Source organism: Taeniopygia guttata, chromosome 5, assembly GCF_048771995.1.
Source record: "Taeniopygia guttata chromosome 5, bTaeGut7.mat, whole genome shotgun sequence".
Classification (NCBI taxonomy): domain Eukaryota; kingdom Metazoa; phylum Chordata; class Aves; order Passeriformes; family Estrildidae; genus Taeniopygia; species Taeniopygia guttata.
This window is the reverse complement of record NC_133030.1, coordinates 29,449,518-29,469,365: the sequence shown is the minus strand read 5'-3', so window position 1 is coordinate 29,469,365 and position 19,848 is coordinate 29,449,518. Positions and strand designations below refer to the sequence as shown.

At 40.4% G+C, this 19,848-nt stretch overlaps 1 protein-coding gene across 2 annotated transcripts in view; it reads right to left on the bottom strand.

The window, feature by feature from the left end:
- Positions 1-2,308: 2,308 nt before the first annotated feature.
- The window catches only part of MIDEAS (mitotic deacetylase associated SANT domain protein), a 51,347-nt gene continuing 33,807 nt past the window's right edge, over positions 2,309-19,848 (bottom strand). For both annotated transcript variants that reach the window (XM_012573887.5, XM_030274358.4), the window contains exons 3-13: positions 18,557-18,877; positions 17,238-17,583; positions 16,744-16,810; positions 12,205-12,347; positions 11,238-11,341; positions 9,818-9,893; positions 8,570-8,658; positions 7,320-7,469; positions 6,941-7,120; positions 6,388-6,587; positions 2,309-5,296 (exon numbers count right to left, since the gene is read on the bottom strand). In XM_012573887.5, coding sequence (XP_012429341.4) covers positions 5,089-5,296; positions 6,388-6,587; positions 6,941-7,120; positions 7,320-7,469; positions 8,570-8,658; positions 9,818-9,893; positions 11,238-11,341; positions 12,205-12,347; positions 16,744-16,810; positions 17,238-17,583; positions 18,557-18,877 — 1,884 coding nt within the window. In that variant the 3' untranslated portion in view covers positions 2,309-5,088. The remainder of the gene's footprint in view (positions 5,297-6,387; positions 6,588-6,940; positions 7,121-7,319; positions 7,470-8,569; positions 8,659-9,817; positions 9,894-11,237; positions 11,342-12,204; positions 12,348-16,743; positions 16,811-17,237; positions 17,584-18,556; positions 18,878-19,848) is intronic.

The following is a 19,848-nucleotide window of genomic DNA, read 5'->3' as shown; positions in this document are numbered from 1 at the left end:
TAACACACATTGCAGGCTTGTGCCTCAGGGGAAGGTGAGAAACAGCCTCTGGGGCTGCTGTGGGAAACACAGGTGAGTACAAAGAAGAGAGAGCAGAGCAACCAAAGAACTTGGGACAGCCTCCTGTGCATCACAGCCTGCACAAGCCCCCAGCTGCTCCCTCGTACCATCAAGAAAGTCAGCTAAGAGACTATTTTTTTAACCTCATTTAATAAAAGGTTTTTTAGATATATAGAGGATATTAAGTAAATAAGTTACATAGTACATTACAATCACATCTGCAAGATTTCCTTTAGTGTATTAATATTTTATAAAAAAGCACACAAAAAATAAATTCAGTCCAGTCTATCACAACTGTACAGCAACAGGTAAATATATTTATATATGTACATTTTAAACATGTAACAGTCTTTTAAAAGGTGCCCTAGGCAGCAGACACACAAAAGGAATGTCTGCTCACTTGTTAAAATAAAAGTAATATACTTTATAATAAAGCATTTATACAGTAATTACAAAGGCTGACTGCTCCTGTACAGTACACCAAAGCTTTGACTACAAATTTAAAAACAGAACATAAAAAGAATGAACACAAAAAAGTTTATATCAAATCTCAACTACAAGGGGGAAAATACATGTGGGGAAGCTGCAGGAAACTTTTTTAAAATACACAATTACATTTCTATAAAAATATATGTTGTCTTCTAATCTGGAGAAGTTAACGGTTTTTCAGGATCAGCTGTCAGTGGAATCTTAGTCTTGGAAAGAAAGATCCTTAGACAGCTTGGGATTTAAAGTTTGTGTCTTCCTAACATATGACACAGAAGAGAAGGAGGGAAAGTAAAGCTGAACCCAAGTGACAAATTTACATAGAAATTCACCCCTCCCAGAAATCAAACATGATTTGTAGACTCGCTTCTCTGCCTCTTTAAAGCTTTATAAACTTCCAGACATACATCAGAATATAAAGCAGGGAGAAAGTTTGTGTGGGAAAATGTGTATTAGAATAAGGTTTCTGGTAAGCACTGGACTAAATGTGCCATTGTATGAAAGCAAGACTCCTATGGCTATAGTCCTTCCTACTCCCATTTCTTTAAAATACAGTATATATCTGTAGAAACCTTCTAGTCCATTGCCTGAAAGAGAATTAAGAAGTGTGTAACTGCAGAGAGTGAGAAAGCTCACATTTGTGATTTAAGAAACATTTTTTCTGAAAAGTGTTGATTTTAATCTAAGCTTGTTGTAATGATAAAAATGACCAAAAGCCTCAGTCTGATAAATCGGGAGTATTTTAGTTAAATTGGACTTTATCTACAATGGGTTTAACAGATGAGTTACCTTTAAGCTTTTGAATTTCTATCTTTGCCCTTCCTTTAAGCAGCTACATCCCTACCTGTTTCTAGCCAGCAAAATGCCAGGGTCCTGCACAGCTGGGTGAAATTCTGTAGGCCTTCAACTTACAGAGCCAAGTTCTCTCCGATACCATCATCCGTATCAGTAAAAGAACAAACATCAAATAAATTAAAATGCAGAGTGGTTCTTGCAGCTGGACTGCAAAACACCTGCAGCTGTATCAGATATGCATCACAAGTACATGCATCTATCTAGTAATTACATACACACACAGTCTTACAAAACTCAGATGCTATCCCATGCAGATCACAAACCTGAAAGAATGAATCTATCTGTAAAGGACAGGCAGAAGCACAGGCAGAAGTACGTGATCAGGGCAAACATGACCTGTCACTGCATCTCCATGATGCCCAGTGCTGGCATCAAGACTCAAGTAGGTAATGATTTGAAATACAGCCATCTGACTATGGGGTATATGACCACCTGAAGCCTGATCTTGCACTGTAAAAGGCAAATCTATTAGTACACATTTACGGAATTACATTCTATAAATATTATATTTGTTCCCATTTGTTCTTCAAAGTGAAGATACATCTTGTTCAAATTAATTACTTTCTTCTGCCTGTTTTCTAAATTAGCAGCAAACCCTTACACTAAATTGGGATCAGTCAATAGGCCCTTAAACAATGGGAAATAATGAGCATGGAGTTTTAAAACAGACATATCAACAGAATATTGAGAAGAGTTTTGTTTGTTTGGGATGGGTTTTTGTAAATCTTAACAAGAATAACACGAACTTAAATTAACATTGTGCTACAGTAAAGAGCCACTCAAGTTATTTTTCCCCCACAAAGACTAGGAGCATAACTCATTCCAGATTAGACAAATTCCATTTAAATGCTTTGTCCACAGAAACTGGGGGTTGGTTGTTTGGGTTTTGATTTTGTTCTTAAAAAAAAAAAAAAAAAAAAAAAATTCTGCTAACTTTTGCTACTAGGCAAGCTCTAATTCAAATGCAGGATCAATTCCAAACTCCTCTGTAAGCCAGTGAACAGAAGGCTTGGTTTGCTTGTTTGTCGTTTAAGATGACACTTGGAGGAGCTGGTTTACTTACTACCATGCCAGAAAAGAAGTCTTCTGGTGGCTGCTAGCAATTTGGAAGTATGCTCAGAAACATTCCAACTTGATGCCACTTACTTAGCACATTTACCTGATTGTGGTCAGCCCTGCTAGCCCACAGCTGTTATAGAGGTTATCCTCAGAAAAGCCCTTTTCTGATTTTCTTCAAGTGACAGACTGTGTCCAGTTTTCCTGTTCCATTCTACTTAAACTGCAGAAGGGTTGGAGAGAAACAACCAGTACTGGAATCAGCACATAATATACACAACACTTCTATGCAAGTAAAGAAAATCTCTGATTTGTTCTAACCAGCACCTCAAGAGCTTGTCCTTGACAAGACGAAAAATTATATCAGTTTGCTAAAATAGAGAAAATCAGTGAAAGATCTGGCCTTTGGAAGACTGTAATAATACTTGCAGTTGCTTCACCTACTGTTTCTCCTGACAGTGTGTTAAAGCTTCTGTTCTCTCCAAGGGCCCTAAGATAATGGCAGACAAGCATTTTCCCCAATTTATAAAAAACAAAAAATAAAAATCAACACTGAAATCCTTATGAGGAAGACTGATTTGCTTAAGCTTCTTTTTAAAGAAGCAGCTTTTGACTTATTTTGCCAGTTCACTATGTGCCATGTGCTTCCTGGTTAGTCAACCAGATCCATTCAATGTAGGAACATGGAACAGTCATCCAAATGCTGAAAGGAGCCCCAGTTTTGATAGGAATGAAAAATACAATCTTGACAGAAAACTGAACACTTACATGTGAAAGTGTCAACTTTGCAAAGAGTGGAGTCCTTAATGATGTTCCCCCTGATTTTGTAAGAGTAGTAACTGTTTCTGCTATTCAGAAAAAAAATTCTATGCAAAGGCATAGATATGTTAAAGCAAACATTGTACAATACACAGCCTCCCAAACAAAAGAGTGAAGCCATCATGAAGCCATCTACAGGGGAAGAAGACTGACAGATGACATGCTGGAGTTACAGCCTCTTTCTATAGTTAACCAGGAATTTATCTAGCAGCTGGAAGGGTCAAAATTTAAATTAAAAATAATCTGCAAGTGAGGCACACTCAGTAGTTCACGTACTACAACATCTCTTGGTTCCCTGCTGGGGAAGGCAGGAGTTATCAGCTCCTTCAGTATGGTGTGGTCTGACATAGTGCCAGCACCTGAGAAGCTGGGGATCAATGCTGCTCCTCAGCACTGGCTGTAGGGAGGAAGCTGGGCAGCCAGGCTACAGGATGGCACCAACTGGCCATGAAGCACAAGTGATTCTCTGCATCCTTACAAAATAATGATAAATGTGGGCTATAAAGATGTATGGAACAATCCTGTCTGAATTTAATATCTGTCACCTGTACCACTTCTTCTTAACTCTCTTTCACCAGCAGCTTTTAGTGGCTAGACTTTTTGGGATACTAGCTTGTGTCAGTTCTGAAGGAAGAGTGAGCCTTTCAGCAAAGAGCACAGCTCATAGCAGGACAACCCAGCAGGCAGCACTGCCCAGCCACTGGTGTGCAAATAGATGACAAGCTTCTCTTGTACACACTGACTTGACAGCAACTGTCTGGGAAATTAGAGCCCTGCCATAAAAGCTTGATGATGGCAATTTCAAGGAATAAATGAGGGTTGCTACAAGACAGAAGAGGATATTGAGAGGTAAAAGCATTCACAGAGGGATCACTGCTGGAGATGAGACTCCATTCCTCCCATTTCTGAGCTGCATACAATCTAGGACACAAGAAAATCTGGGTTCATTTTCACTAAACAAACTTGCTCCCATTTATGTAAATTCAAACCCAGCAATTTTCATTTCAAATTGCACTTGTGAAGCCCAGACTCCTTTAAGTTAATCAAAGGCTGACTATTTTGTTTTCCAAGATGAGACAACCTGCAAGGCCTGTTGCTACTCTTATCCCACAGGATATTTTTATATCCATTGCTATGTTCTTAATGCCATAAGATAACTGACCTCAGGCTTCCAATTGAAAAATAAAACTTCCCCTCAAAAGGAAGAAGAATGTCTTGCTCATCCTTCTTTTCATTTTTGTGAAACAGAGGTCAAAAGTGCACACAATCTTTCCAGAAAACTTGTTGTCTGCCTGAATAACTGCTCAGATAGAAAGGCAGGAAAGCATAAAAAAAAAGAATTTGCTGAGAAAGGAAACAACTAGAAATCACCAGTGTCACAGTAACTGGATACACTTAGCTCAGAGTAGAGTTTCATTTTCTTGCTCCAGTCTGGGAACCTTTATTTCCAAGAGTCCTACTACCACGATTCCTGACAAGAACTAAAAGAAAGGTCTGACTGACCTGAGAGAACTTACTTCCACTGCAGGTGACATTGTTCTATTATGTACCTCGGATATCATTATAAATAGAATAGGAATCTTATTAGTCTTAAAAAAAAAAAAAAAAATCAAAGTTGAATCAAATCTTGTTATCCACCATTCTGGCTTGGTCAGTACTGGCAAGGTGAAGTGGAACATGTGGCATGAGGAAATGGCAGCACTGAAACCAAAACCTGATGGTTCAGGTAAGAAAAGTGCAAGCAAAATAAGTGAGACCACTGAGAAGGAGGTTGGGTCCAGCCTTGCTACTCCCTCCACTTCTGGTCTGCTGCTATATTTCTCCATCTTCATCCGAGCTGGCGCTGCTGCTCCCGCTGCTGCTGCTCCCACTGTCACTGCTCTCTTCCTGCTGGGCCTGGCTGCGGGCTGCCGCCGCCGCTGCCGCCTCCTTCTCTTGCTGCTTCAGCGCCGCCGCCTTCTTCTCCTGCTCCGCGTGGCTCTTCATGTGAGCACTGCGGCTCTTCACCTTGTAGAACACCCTGAGGAAGGCACACATGGACATTAGCATTGGCCTCTCCTGTGGCCTCCTTCAATACTTCTCTGGAAGAGCTTCTGCTGCTCCGGCCTCAATTTTGTGAGCTTCAACTCCAGAACTCCCGCTGGCACCACGATAGAGCACCTACGGCAAACACCACTCGGCATGTGCCAGCACAACGCTAGCCGGGGATCCTGAGCACCCTCAAACCTCTCACTTCATCTCTTACTGTGGCCATTTCTCATTCAGCTCTGAATTCAGAGGGGCAATGCTGGTACCTGAATTATGCATGTGCTGCTTAACACAACACAGCCCTGGTTTTCAGGCATACCCCTGGGCTGCAACAATACAATCAGCATGGAGGCAAATGATGGTCCAATGCCACTCCTGAGCCTTGTCCACAGAGCTCAAAATACCTGAGCTTTTTCCTTCCGACTCTACATTTCTGTGATCTGTTCCTCCACCCTCCACCATTAGCTATTTGGATTTTGCATGAAATGCCACAAGTGAAGTTCAGACATCATTAAGAAGCCTTGTCTGCTTGTCCTGTTGTTTTAAGAGTAAGCAACTTATGTAGCGAACAGAATTTTCCTGACAGTTTGATTCTGTTGGCAACAAAAACTACTAAAACTGTGTGAGGAAATACAAATATATTTGACATCCACCAAAGACAGCTGCAAATGCAACCAGATGAACTATGTACCTACTGCCCTAATAGCTGCTGCTACAACAATGGTAGTGTCTCTACACCACTGTTCTTAAGTCTATACCATGTTCTTTATATGTGATCTAGCAAATACATAGAAACTAGTTGTTACAAAATTGTAAGCATTACAGAGGGCCAACAGAGCAGCTGCTTGAAAGTGCAGCTTAACACCAACTACTGAACACAGTAGAAACTTAGGTGGTATCTCATGCCATTTGAGGAAAAACAAGCCTTAATTTGTAAGTATTAGTGGGGCAGTAATTCTTTAGAACTTTTGCTAATGTCTATGGCCTATATAGAAAGATAGAAAGCTCATTTATGAAAAAGCTTCCACAGAAGATGCCCTACTGTGATTCTGTGACTATTGCTGGAAGCAGAGTTGGTCTTACCTGCCACATTTTTTACATGGAAATGTGTTTTCTGCATTTTGTGTTTTACTGGTAGCATCTGGTTTCATCTTCTGTTTCCTCTTCTTCCTCTGCACTGGAGCAGTAATAGGCTTTCGAGGCTTCATTGTTGTCTCCCTTGGCTTCCTCCCAGTTCTGCCCGTGACAGTTGACTCATGACTCCTCATGTTGGTGTCGCTGGCCTTTGCAAAGAGGAGAAGAGTTGAGGCAAAGTGACACTAAAACCCACCATCAGAAGGAAACACTGGCTGAGCTCCTGTGATTCACTCATTCCAGACAAAGGTTTTATTTAATGATAAAATCATCAGGCTATTTTAAGAACATCTCTCATCAGGGCCCTCTGTGTTCACCAGCCACAAAGAATACACTTCCACCTTACACATCTCAGTTCTCCCATCACAGCACACAGTCTGATTGATAGGAACACTCAGCCCAATCTCTTGCTCCAGAAAAAGTAGGAGATGGAAACTTTTTGCATCTGGAACTGTTTGTGAAGGTGGCATAGAAAGCACAACATGCACAATGCAGCACTTACCATTACACCATCCTGTAGTGTTTGTTCATCTTTCAGAGCATCTGCACTCCTCTTTCTGTTATCCAACCCTTCCTCTGCCTCCTCTTCTTCCTCCTCTTCCTCCTCCTCTTCCACATGCCCATGTTCCTCACTGAAGATGTCCCTTCTGAGAGGAAGAACACGTGCAAACCTATGGGAACTCTTCACCAGAGGATAAAGGAACTGTTAGTTTTGATCTCTGTAGGTAAATGACATTATGTGACACAGGACAAAAGTTTGTGAGTCTGGACTTCTGTGGAGAAACCAGATTGTGATTTTGATTTGACCACTGAGTGAGACAACACACAAGGCTTCAAACCACAGCCCAGAATAGGTGAGAGAAATTTAGGAAATTACTTACCTTGATGTCAACTTCAGCTTCATCTTTCATAGATCTCTCACTAGCACCATCAATGTCCCCAAAGATTAAGGTCCCATTCCGACCAATTTTCACCTGTTTCTTGTATGTGTAGTAGAATTCCACACACTGAGCTACTGTTTTGGTTTTTATCTGTTTAAAAAACATGAAAGTCCAATGGATTACATGATTTTAAAAAGACTTAGAAATAATTACTAGGGGTGCAATAAATACACTTTGTATTGTCTTTCCATAGTTTCCATTCCACCACAGCTGCTGTTGAAGCCTCCTTTTCTGTGTCATATTTGCCTGTCTGCCCCATCCCACAGCTTATCCCCTACTGCCATTGTTATTCACTGAGAACTAGAGGACAAACTTTCTAAAGAAAAGCTGGTCAATGTAAAGGTGACAGAACCTGGAACTTTGTAAGCTTAATGCACCTCTTAGCCTCTGAAATGTTCCAGCTGAGCTATCAGGCCTGACAGCAGCCTCTCAGTTTTATGGAGGAGCTCTATTTTGCAGCAGCACTTCAGAGAAGACCAGAACAGAATACCAATCCAAAAATGGAAGTGAAGTTTGCAGCCCCTTCCCGTTTTGGCCATGTGCATTTTGTAGGCATATGGTGCTAGACAATTATCACCACAAACTTGTGACCATCTACATATTCTGCATCAGTGATTTTAGTGAAATATTTGGAATTTATTCTTAGCTTCTGAGCTTTTGCAATGTAATGCCTTTGGGGAATTTATTCAGTAAATATGTTTGCAGCTCCTGGTTTCACACTCTCCTTCAGTGATTTCCCCCTTGCTGACATGTCATACCTCATTAAAACATGGGAGTGATCATTTTTACTATCATTGTCACAACACTGGAAAGAGAGATATAAAGGATGCATCTTCTCATATCCTTCTTTGGTCCTCTCCATCAGTGGCAGAGATGTGTTTCTTTTTAGTTTTATCAGCAAGCCATTTAAGTTAAACACTGCCAGTGCTCTATAAATGTGCTCTGCAGAGTAGATATCTGCAGCATGGACTAATGGAACTAATGTAGTTTAAATGCCAGGGTTAAGCAAAATAAACATTATTGTTCTAGCTTTCTGGTGAGATTACATGCTGTGCTGGATGCTGACATTTCTCTGAAATCTTTTGAGTGCAGGACCTAATGCTTAAAAATCAAGATTGAACTTCCTGTATAAAATGTTCAGCAAACATATAAAAATGTATCAGGAAAACAAACAAACAAAAGTAACTTACAAGCTTTTGGACCAAGAAAAAGTCTTTCTTGTAGATTGCAATGCCTTTGTTGAATAGCTTTTTTTCACCAACCTTCCACTTGTCTGATCCTGTAGGTAAAAGTAAGTTGTAATAGAAGCCCATACAATTTCAAATGTTTACTCTTCTACATACCTCTTCTTCATGTTTGCCTTAAATAAGACCTATATACACATGTGAGGGTACAGTCCCTCCTCGAACCTACTACAGTAAAACTGCAGAGTGCTGTTAACTCCTCCCTTACTGCTCCACCTCAGCTCTCCTCTCAACACTTCCTTTGTGCTAGATCTAATGCTCATCACCACTGCTTAACTCAGCTCAGCTTGCAAAAACCACTCAGTTAGATGAACTAAGATGTTGCCCAAGCAAGGTGAAGTGACACACTTAGTGGTGACCCAGTCATACGATTTTATAGTAGGGTAATGGTGGGGCAGAAGAACAGGATCTTCTCTTTCAGCAGCAATCTGTACTTGAAGATGTACTACATCTCCAGTATTCCTCAAATATTCCTTGCCTCTAATAATAAGCACATTTTCGAATCCCCTCCTTCCTTATAAATATTGTTCAAGTAATATTTGCCAACAACTACAGTAGGAATGAGTAATAATGAAGAAATGTATTTTCTATGCCTTATGGCACCAGCTATTAGACATCTCTCTACCACCTTACATCAGATCTTTCAGGTGACTTGGGTCACTCCACATCACTGAAGTCAGTGTCACACAGCTGACTATTTTCTAATTAGGCACAAGACTACAAAAGAAGCTTATGGCATTTAAATTTTGCAGAAACACTAACAGGTATCCATAGCTGGCTGAGGCTTCTTCAGTAAGCTTGAAAACTATTCCCCATAAAACTCCTGTTTAACTCCACCCTGGAAACTAATGCCAGAGAGGCTATGATTCTAAGGGTACCACAGCCTTTCTTGTACATGCTGGCTATCTTTCTACATTCTCTGTGGCTTAGTGCAAGGGATTACCCTCCCTTTTTCCCACAGAGAAAATCAGAACTCATACCTATCCCAATACACATGCACATGTTCAGAAGGATGCAATGTTTCTTACATTTAAAGTGTCATAATTTGCATAAGCAAAGACATCATTTGAGTTACAAGAGAGTACTGCTCTTTTAATCTTCTTGTAATGTAACAGAGTACCCCAAAAATCAGAAAAGGATAGAAAAATTCCTGTATGATAAGCAGGCAGCCCAGAGTTGTTCTGGTTAACAAACCTGTGTAGTGATAATCTGCCAGAGGGTGGGTAGGTGGTCGCACTGGCTTCTTCAACAGCAGTTTGGTCAGAGCTCCCTTGGATAAACACAAGTAAAATAATTAAATGTTTGGGGTATTAAAAACAAAGATCAGGCAACTGTTAATCCCCTCTTTTCTGTGGCAAGCTAATAGAAAAGAAACAGAACACAATTTACCACTTGGGACAACTTTAAAAATCCCATTCTTGACTGCCCACCTAATCTTAGGTACCACAGGCAAGTGGTACACTCTTGGCACCTCTTCACGTCTGTGAATTGACACAACTACCAGGGTACTGGGAGAGAGCTAATTCCATAGATAGAGATCTTGCATCAGTTTCCTCTCATTAACCAAAGGCCTAATACACACACATCCAAAAACATCCTGAATGATACCTGTCTTATACATCCAAGTAATTGTAATCTGATCTGACTTGATTAAGCATTATTTCAAAATAAAACAGCAGTCATGTGACTGAAAGATTACACACTCAAAACGCCCATCTCTCAAGCTGCTTTTTAGTTTTCATTTAAACCAGAAAAGCTTTCAAATTTTGTAGGAAGGAGACAACAGAATCATGCTTCCCCTGGCAGTTTAAACCACCTGAACAATGAGCTCTTGTTGTCAGAGGCAGTCCTGCTCCTCCCTAATGCCAACAGCAACATTCACAACAATGGGCTGCTGGAAACCTAAGACATACATGCACAAAAACTACTTTCTGTTTGAGCTCTTCTCCCATACAAGTTCATGCAGTCTCACAAGTGTCAGTGCCAGGGGATGGGAAACAAGCAGGCAGGCAAAAGTGTGGGATACTCCTGACCACAGGGCTGATTTATGCCAGGTTAAATCAGCCATAGAACTGTAAAAATATGACAAAGCTTTACTGTTTGCTCTGCTCTTTGATATTACCTCCCAGGGGTGTCAAAGGGCAATAATGAAAGTGTATAATGACTTACAATACTGATACAAAATTAGCAGCACAGCTGTTCAACAGACACGGAGAGAAGTCAAATGGGATCTACCAAAACAAAGAGGTGCAAGACACTGCCCTCTGACTCAGCTTTCAGCTTTAGCCTGTTATTTTTCCTTTCTACATAGTAACCTTTCCAGGAAGACAACATCTAAGACTCATTTAGCAGTCTTGGCTCACTTGCCCTGATAGACTGTCAGTGTGTTTGTTAAAAAGCCAAACATGTCCAAGTTGGAAATATAAAAGATAGTAAGTGCACATGGCACTGTGCATCAGCCAGAACCCACTTTAGGGACATACAACGGACACCAAACAATGGGAACCAGATGCACTGAAAGGAATTTGCAAGGCTCTCATCTCAGGAATGAGAGGTTATCTGACCTTCCTTAATATCTTTGACCACATTGAGGTGAACAGCTGGGCAGACTCACCAGAATGCTTCCTTTTTCTTCATGTAAGAAATGCAATGCCAGCTCCTGGTTGGTTCCAGCCCCAGGAAAAATGCTTGAACAGGCAGCAGCTAGCAGGTTTTCCACTATTTCCATGGAGGTACCAAAAAAAATCAGAAAAGAAGATTAAAATGAAGTTTCCTACAGGATTGGCATGATTAATTACCTCTTTTGAAGGAGAAATAGACATAACAGAAAGTAAAACTCAGAGAAGCTCAATGTCCTTGCAAATTTATCTGGGTCAAATTTGGACCCTAGAACTCTATTAGACTTCAAGGTCATGCAGCACTATTTACACATGGAATTTCTTGCAAATCTCCTCCCTGCTCTGTCTTCCCACCCTCCCTTCACCTCAGACATTTCTTGAATCCACCCTTATATTGTGAATTTCCATCTCACAAAACCCTTTTTTCTTTCTCATTCAAAAATATTTCTTCCAAGCTTGCCCACTTCCTCTTCCCTTCAGGACTTATACAGGCCACAATCCATGTGTAACAGAAGCAGTCAGCTCCCCAGGTCAGCTACTAGCCACCAAAACTCCTGCTTTCTCATCAGTCTACAACTTGATTTTTTAAAAAATACTATTACATCTAGAACATCCCTCAAAAATACAGCAGTTGAGTGTGTGTGGTTTTCAAATGTTAACAGAACCAGAGAAGCTTCACTGAGCAAAAGGCTGCTCTTGGCCTGACAGAAGCAACAGTCCCAGTTTTTTCATGATTCATTGGTTCTTTTTTCACAAAATTACCAATCCTACCAGCCTCCCCTTGCCCCACACATGCAATCTGATAAACAAGTTTAGCTCCTAAAACTGTTTTCAAGACCACTCAAACATGCCACTTGAATGGCAGCTCTACAAGATTTTTAATTATGCCTACAGTAGACATGTGGTTACCCCTACAACCACTGCAACAACTCTGCCCTCTTTAACAGCCTTCCACCTTCTTACCATTCTCTTGGGTGACTTTGTTGGTTTCCAAGTCACCCCATGGCTGCCACACCAGCTCTGCTTTATGTTCATCAGCTTCTGCTAGAGATCTGTCTTGGAGTGATGGGATTTCTGCTTGAAAGCGAGTTCCTACATTTATTCGCCTGCAGAGAAGGAAAGATGTTACAGTCAGGCCATCATTACAATACCCAGGAAGTCTCCATCTCTGCTAGAAACATTAATGAAGAACCAAATGAAGAGCCAAATGTATATACAAATGCAGACTCTTGCATATAACACCAACAGTGTTGTAGGTTACATAAATAACTCAGAAGCTGAGAGGTTTTAACATCTATCACCAGTTTCCTTTTTTCTTTTTTTTTTTTTTGTTACATAGGTTGAAACTGTATTTAAATTAGGATCCCCTAATTTAATAGCTGCTCAAAGAAGTTATTAGCTCCCAATAACCATCACTTTTTGAGAGGTCCTCTTATGGCAAGCTTGCTCCTCAGGCATAACATAGGGTGAGCCTGTTTTTGTATTAACGTTTTGTTAGTTAACAACTGAACCAGAGTCTCTAAAAGTCCTTTTCAACCTAAACGCTGCCATCTGGTCCAACTTCCCATTCAAAGCAGGATCAAAATTTGGTCCTTTATGACCTTGACACAAGCTGGTGTCTTCTAGCTACTCTTTCTAACAGCTGAAACCAAAAATATAAAACAATGAAACCTGTATCACTCATTTTGTACAAAACCCAAATCCTATCCTTTCAGCAGCAATCTCATACTTTTACAACTGAATCAGCAGACAGATTTTTCACTACATGCAACATATAGAGCACTACATTTGCTCTAAGTCAAGTGACCATCCACAGAGATTCTACTCTTTATTAGCAAACATGATTTTGTGCACTAAGGTGGGTAAGAACCCCCAGTGAAAGACTATTCTACTATGTACTCAATGCAGAAGTGTTTCTCATTCAGATGTTAGTCATCCACACTGATAGCTCTTGAAACAGTATAGAAAAAGAAGCTCTTTTTTGGAGAGAGCAGATTAGGCAATGCCTAGAAGATGATAAAATTCTGGAGTTGCTTCACTAGAAGAAAGTAAAACTCCCTGCACCCAAGGCAAGGTTTGCTATAATTCTCAGGTCTTAGCTTGGTGCGTCATACTTAGCACAATTACCAGAGAAAGAGCATGATCTAATGCAAGAAGGAATAATAACAAAAACTTCTGAGAAATGCCAACCTCCAGACTTTTCTCATCCTCTGAAATGACACACACGTTTATTATGAAAAGCAGTTTGGAAAAGGTATGAGGAAGCCTTGAAACAACATATAACCTGTACAAAAATTCAGAGAGATACTAGCAAGTGTTTCAATATGGTCTTTTGAAGTCCTAAGAGACTGTGTTATCAAACAGGAGGAAATGGGTATGGAAGGAGAAGAAGCAAATACCTTAATTCCCTTTTACACCCAATTCCTCATTTTGGTATTATTATTAAATACTTGCATCATAAGATGTCATGTGTTGGAAAAGCCCATGTTCAAAAAAAAATGACTGACTTCTAACACACATAAAAAGATATTCTGCAAACTATTTTTTTTTTTTTTTGCATCTACAGGAGATCCAGATGTCCTTAAGTGGAACAGTTCATGTGTAAACAAAGCAATGCAGAAGTTAACAATACACTTGTTGCAACTTCATCACCCATTCAGCAGTAGCTCCACACAAGTGGGGTGGGATTCCTTCTTGGATTCCTTCCTCCAGATTCTGCTAGATGCAAAGACTGATGCTAACTTCCTCTCAGTAGGTGATGGCAAGATGACATCAAGCATGATAGATGTAAGTAGGGAAGTTTTATGTAGGCTGCCATGTACTATCTATCTTTTTCCCCAAAAACACTATTTCCAGTTCCTTTTGAAGGTAAAGCAACAGGGAGATTACACATTTCAAATCACAGCCATGGGCAGGGATGAACTAAAGCAATGTTGCATGAAAAGGTTGCATCTCTAATGCCCCTCGTTATAACTGTATCAGGATCTGGTTCTCTCAAAAGTAATTTCATTTCAAATGCACACTAAAATGGAAGAACAAAGAAGAACAAAGAACCCCGAGAAAACATTAAAGTTTGATTTTAAGTATTTTACAGGTACAAAAGTCTGTTTTTAATACTATATAATTTTCTATTTTTCCTTCACTTGTCCTATTCATCTTGGACAGCAAAAGCACAATCCAGACTAAAAATGAAAAGCAAGAGATTTCATGCAAGACTGAGAAGACCTTGCTGAAAAAGCAAAGCCAAACAACCACCCTGGTAAACCAGCCCTCCTTTCAGAGCATACTGAGATGGACTGCAGAGTACTGTTCATGTGAAGTTTTCTACTCATTGTGATTAGTCTTGCTTACTGTTATGGCATGCAGTTTCACAGAGGAGGAAAGGATTATAATCTGCCCTAGAAGGAATGACTGCTTGAAACTGACACTTTGCTGTCACCTGGAAACAGATAAAAATGTGGTTTTGCAGTAGAACCAGAATTTTATCAGAAATTTGGGAGATTTCATGTCTCAGGATACAGACTCCTCTGACCTCACTTCTGAGAAAGAAAGAGACTGGAAAATTTGGAGGGAAAGAATGTGAGCCTTCTTGATAGTTGCTTTGCATTTTGAAACTGAACTTGGAATATGACATCTGTGGGCTAGAAAAAGCTGAATTACACCTCGTACCTGCAATGCCCAAATAAAACCAGAATCCTATTGCAAGACTTGATCTGGGTAACCTAAGTTTGGCCTGCTCTGAGCAGGGGCTTGGACCAGATGATCTCCAGAGATCCATTCAAGTTGTATTATTCTTCTGTTCCTTTACTGATGAGGTCTAGATTTCAATACATCAAGAGCTCTTGCCTGTAAGCACCAATGGTGCTCCTGGGATGCCATGGGATCAGAGTGTGACAACATCCAGAATTAAGGCTGTGAACTGGGAAGGCAGTTCACACTGATGCACCACAGTTATATTTAAGGCTGCCTACTTCAGCAGTTTGGTGAAATTGAACTACAAAACCAGTAGGACACAAGGATCTGTGACAACAGATGCCTATTGTACCATTTCACAAATAATTAAGCTTCATTATCACATTTCCTATTTCAAATAACTGCAATTAAATAACCTTTTGAGAAGCATTAACAGGAGGTTTGGCAAAGCACAAGCAATTAAGACCACTGTATTGGGCAATCACAAGTTAGAGTCAACTTCTGACAAGACTACAAAGCCAATTAAACATTTTTTTCTTCTTAAAAAAGTGCTTCCTGCCATATTTTCTTTAAGGAAGATATGTCTACATAACTGACCACAACAGTGCTGCCAAGCACAGAATGACACTAGGTTAATAATTTGTTGTCATTAAAAGTTAAAAGCAATCTTCCTGCATAAGCATCTGTTCAGTAAGACTTAAGATGATATTAATTCACAATTGCAACATTTGCTTAGGACAGCTGCTGTGACAAGTGCAGAAAACTGACCTTCAAACAAGAAGGCAGAATAGAAAAAGAGCAAGAAAAAAAATTGTCAGCAAACACTCCAGTCCATTTTTAAAATACACACCATTCTGGATAAAAGCAAAAGAAGCGTTGTATTTACCGGCAGAAAGTTTGACTTAAGTATCTCAAATGTTACGGAATAAGCTGCAGAGTTAGAGCAGAGATTCCTGACTGCACAGTCAGATGCAGAGCCATGTGGGTGTTTTTATGCCATATGGGTGCTTCCATGCATCTCCATGATTAGATTTTGCAGGAGTTAATTAATTAGGTATAGCAATGAACTGGAACTACACTACCTTGCTGTACTTCTGCAGTACTGAGCTTGAACTGATAACACTCCCAGAGCATTGGCAAGGCTGCGCAGAGATATTTGCAGCTCTGCTCAAGTTTAGCAGGACTGGCACCAACCCTAAGCTCACAATTCCAGCTTCAGCATTTCCAGACTGTGTTCCCTACTGCTGCTGTGTCCACAGGTTTCCCAGCACACAGCCAGCTAAAACCAACAAGGCTGATTAGCTCAGGGCACACACCCCATATGCCACTGGCTATAGCATTTTCAGGCTGAGCTCGCCCAGGGGAAAGCCAGGTGTCCACAGCTGTGCTGCAGCTACAACACACCTGCAATCGGGCCAGTCCAGGTGAGAGCTAACCCCAGTTTTCCAAGGGCATTCTGTACTTATTCTAAAGGAGCATCATCTTCCCAGCCTAAAACAAGCACACAGCATAAAAAGAAGTGCTCATATATAACAACACAGGACTGATTCCTCTTTAGGTAACTAACAGTAATTCAGCCCAGAGGCAGGTGAGCATCAACAGACAGCAGTTAGTGTCACCAGAATTACATTTGCCCAAACAAACACTATTTATCATATGGTGTAATTTTTAATCAAGACACCTTATATTTTGAACCACCAATAAGAATAGTCTTAATGCTTCTAAGAGATAGATTGGTCACACAGGGAGCAGCTTGAAGCTTTAGGAGGAAGCACTTCTGCTAAGAGACTGAATCTACTGGCTACTTACGGTTCAATGCTGACTGGGGTGGCTTCCCCCACTACTGTAAGAATCGGAGGGGTAACTTCAGAACTATCTGCAAAGAGAAGGAAGAACTGCTCAGCTTCACATCTGAGATTTACTTTTCAAACAGCTTGCAAATCTAATCGGAGCTGTCCATCTCTCAAAAAAGGTACCCCCAGGCTAAATAAAGGTGTTTCAGATGACAAGGAACTTGCCTTCCTCCCCTCAGTTCAAGATACTGACAACCTGAGAGAGGAACTGACTTTTCATTCCCAAGAACGTCAGCAGGGGGTGTTGCAGGTTGCTTGTGAATCCATTTTAACATCCCTGCCCAGATGGAGCAACACTGCATTTCCTCTATTCCGGCTCCCCAGACAATCAGGAAGAAGCTCCAGTTTCACACAATCACACCTCCTAAGGGCATGATGTTCCTCCTAATGCTCCTAATGCTCCTAATGCTTGTGCTTTACACAAGAAAGGAAGGTTAAAATGAAACTTACTTGATCTAAGCAGAGTTCTGTGACCACTTTTGGGAGTCATTGGAGGTGCAACTGAATGACCGCTTGAAGAGAGGATAGCATTAAAATACAGCCCAGATCCTTCTCTCACTGGACTAAGGATTGGGGGAGGAGTGTAAGGAGGTAGCTCAAAGTTCCTGTCTGAAGGATGGTCTGCCAGACGGACAGGTGACCGTAAGTGGCTCTGATATGGAGTAATGTTGGAATAAACAGGTGGTGCAATAAAGGTGCCAGCTTTTGGTGGTATGAAGAGTGGCTCGGGTCTTGGCCGCTGCTTTGGTTTTCGGGCAAAGCCCTCTGCTTCATCCTTTGGAACAGCATCTTCATGCTATTAGAAAAAAAATTGTATTGTTAATTTAATTTAAAACCTCAGGTCGTTTGAAAAACTTCAGTGAGATGACAATATTTTTTCATGGCAGCTTAAAATCTGGATAGGACAGTTGGAGGATGTCTCAAAATTAGCAGAAAGGGAAAGTGAGAGGAAGAACGCAGGGAATGGAATGAACTGAACACAGGAACTATTAGGTAGCAGCTGTAGCTCATGTGATTACGCAGTTATATTTTACAACAACTTCATGTGCATCTGGTCCAGCATTCATGGAAGCTTTAAAAGAGAACAAAAAAGCACAGCAGAACCCTGGTACAGATACACCAGAACACTGATACAGCTACACATTGACACCAAATAGTGCTAAGAGAACAGAAGACAATATAACAGCATTTTATTAGATGGTCAAGCATTTAAATGCAGAGAAACCTCCCCAGATGCCTGCCATTTCTCTGGTATCTGAACATTCTTTTGTACTTCTGGATGGAAGAGAGGGAAAATAAAAATATCAACCCACCCACTCATCACTACCATGCTGCAGGGGAGCACTCAAGTACTGACCTTCAGAACTCAGTAAAAGGTTTCAGTTGCATGAGAATAAATCTTCACTTTGGATTCTATTCACATTGAGAGATATGTGCACTACTTAGAATTCATTGGTATTTATGTATGTATGAAGAAAGCACTCTTGACACAGACACACTATTGTTCTAGTCTTACTCTCCATGTGGCTTTATTCACTGTTTAGTGAATTTAGTGAGGTGCTGGCTGGCTTTACTAGCATTAGTTGTAGGTCATGAAAAGCCAGCAATGCCCGAATATATGGCAACATTATGATAAAATCCCCAGATTACCGCCATTCCAAGTTCAAGTCTTGAGATCAAACTACTTTAATAGAAAAGCTCTTGGCTAAAAACTGTGTGATTAAATCTAACAGAAGTGGCTCATCTTTGGTTTCTTAGTCCATCCATACCTGACTCGAGGTCTCCATGTTATTACGATTAGATCGCCTCCGAGTGACTATCACAGAAGGCTTCCGTTCACACGGAGCTCGATCATTTGCTTGGCCTCTCTGGAGCTTTCCATCCTCAGACTTTTCCTTTTCAAGGCTCTGCAAGTCAATTTTTCTCACTGGTACAGACACAGGAATGATAAGAGGCACGAGACTGTTATCCTCCCGGGCTTTTTTGGGAGCTGGTGAAGAACAGGCGAATTCCACAACACTTTTTGAAGCTGCAGTAGGTCCTGGAGCTGTTACTAGCACGCTCTTCTTCTCCTCTGAATTATCCAGCTCCTGAGAAGAAATACAGATTCCTAAAAATTCTGTATTACTTACGTAATAAATGATATATCATCTCACTTTCAGTGTATATCAAGTTTCTCAAAGCAATTTGCAAGCTGAAATGGATTTGGAAGCATTACTGGAGGAAAAAAAAATACTTCACAGCGTTACTAAAATTCCACAGAATAACTTGAGGATTGCCTGTAGTCTCAACTGCTAGAACACTTTTATAGGTCATTCTTAAGAATTGTTTCACTACCTATGTTTTAACATTTTATTTTCTATATGAATTTGTGTCCTGCTTTATAACTTTCGACTACAGCTCTTTAGTTTTAGTAATGATCAAAAGCTGCAGGTTATTAATTTCAAATATTGGATTTCTGCTCCAGGGAAGACTGAACCATGATAATATCTTAATTAAATCTCTCACACACAAGAAAATCCCAACCCAGAGCTAGTTTTTTTTTTGGTTTGGTTTTTTTTTTTTTTTTTTTGTTTGTATTTTTTTGACTCTGGAAAACATTAAGCCTTCAAAATAAGCCAGATAACAAGATTGAGCATATAAAATCTACTATATCAAGAAGATCCAGGACTGCCCCCTTTCAAGACTTTTTATTAGAGTTGGACTAAGTTGCACAGAAAGGTTTACTCCGTAACTGACTCTGCAGTTTACAAGTCTGACTGCTTCTTCACAGAGACTGCAGATGTACACCCCTACCACACAGTGATGGCACGCACAATTGTAAAGTCACAAGTGGCATCCATTGTCCCAGAATAAGCCTCAGGACAAATTAATGAGGTCTGAGGACCTGTCTTCACTTCAGGCTCCTGTACTTTCCCATAAAACCACCAATTTTAGGTTTGGATGGCATTCATCATGTTCATCATGCTGACAGACATTACTGGAGTCCACTGACTCTAGACAGAAAGGGGTTCCTGTATATTTTGGTAGCTTCCCTCCACCACTTTCTGGGTACAGCAAC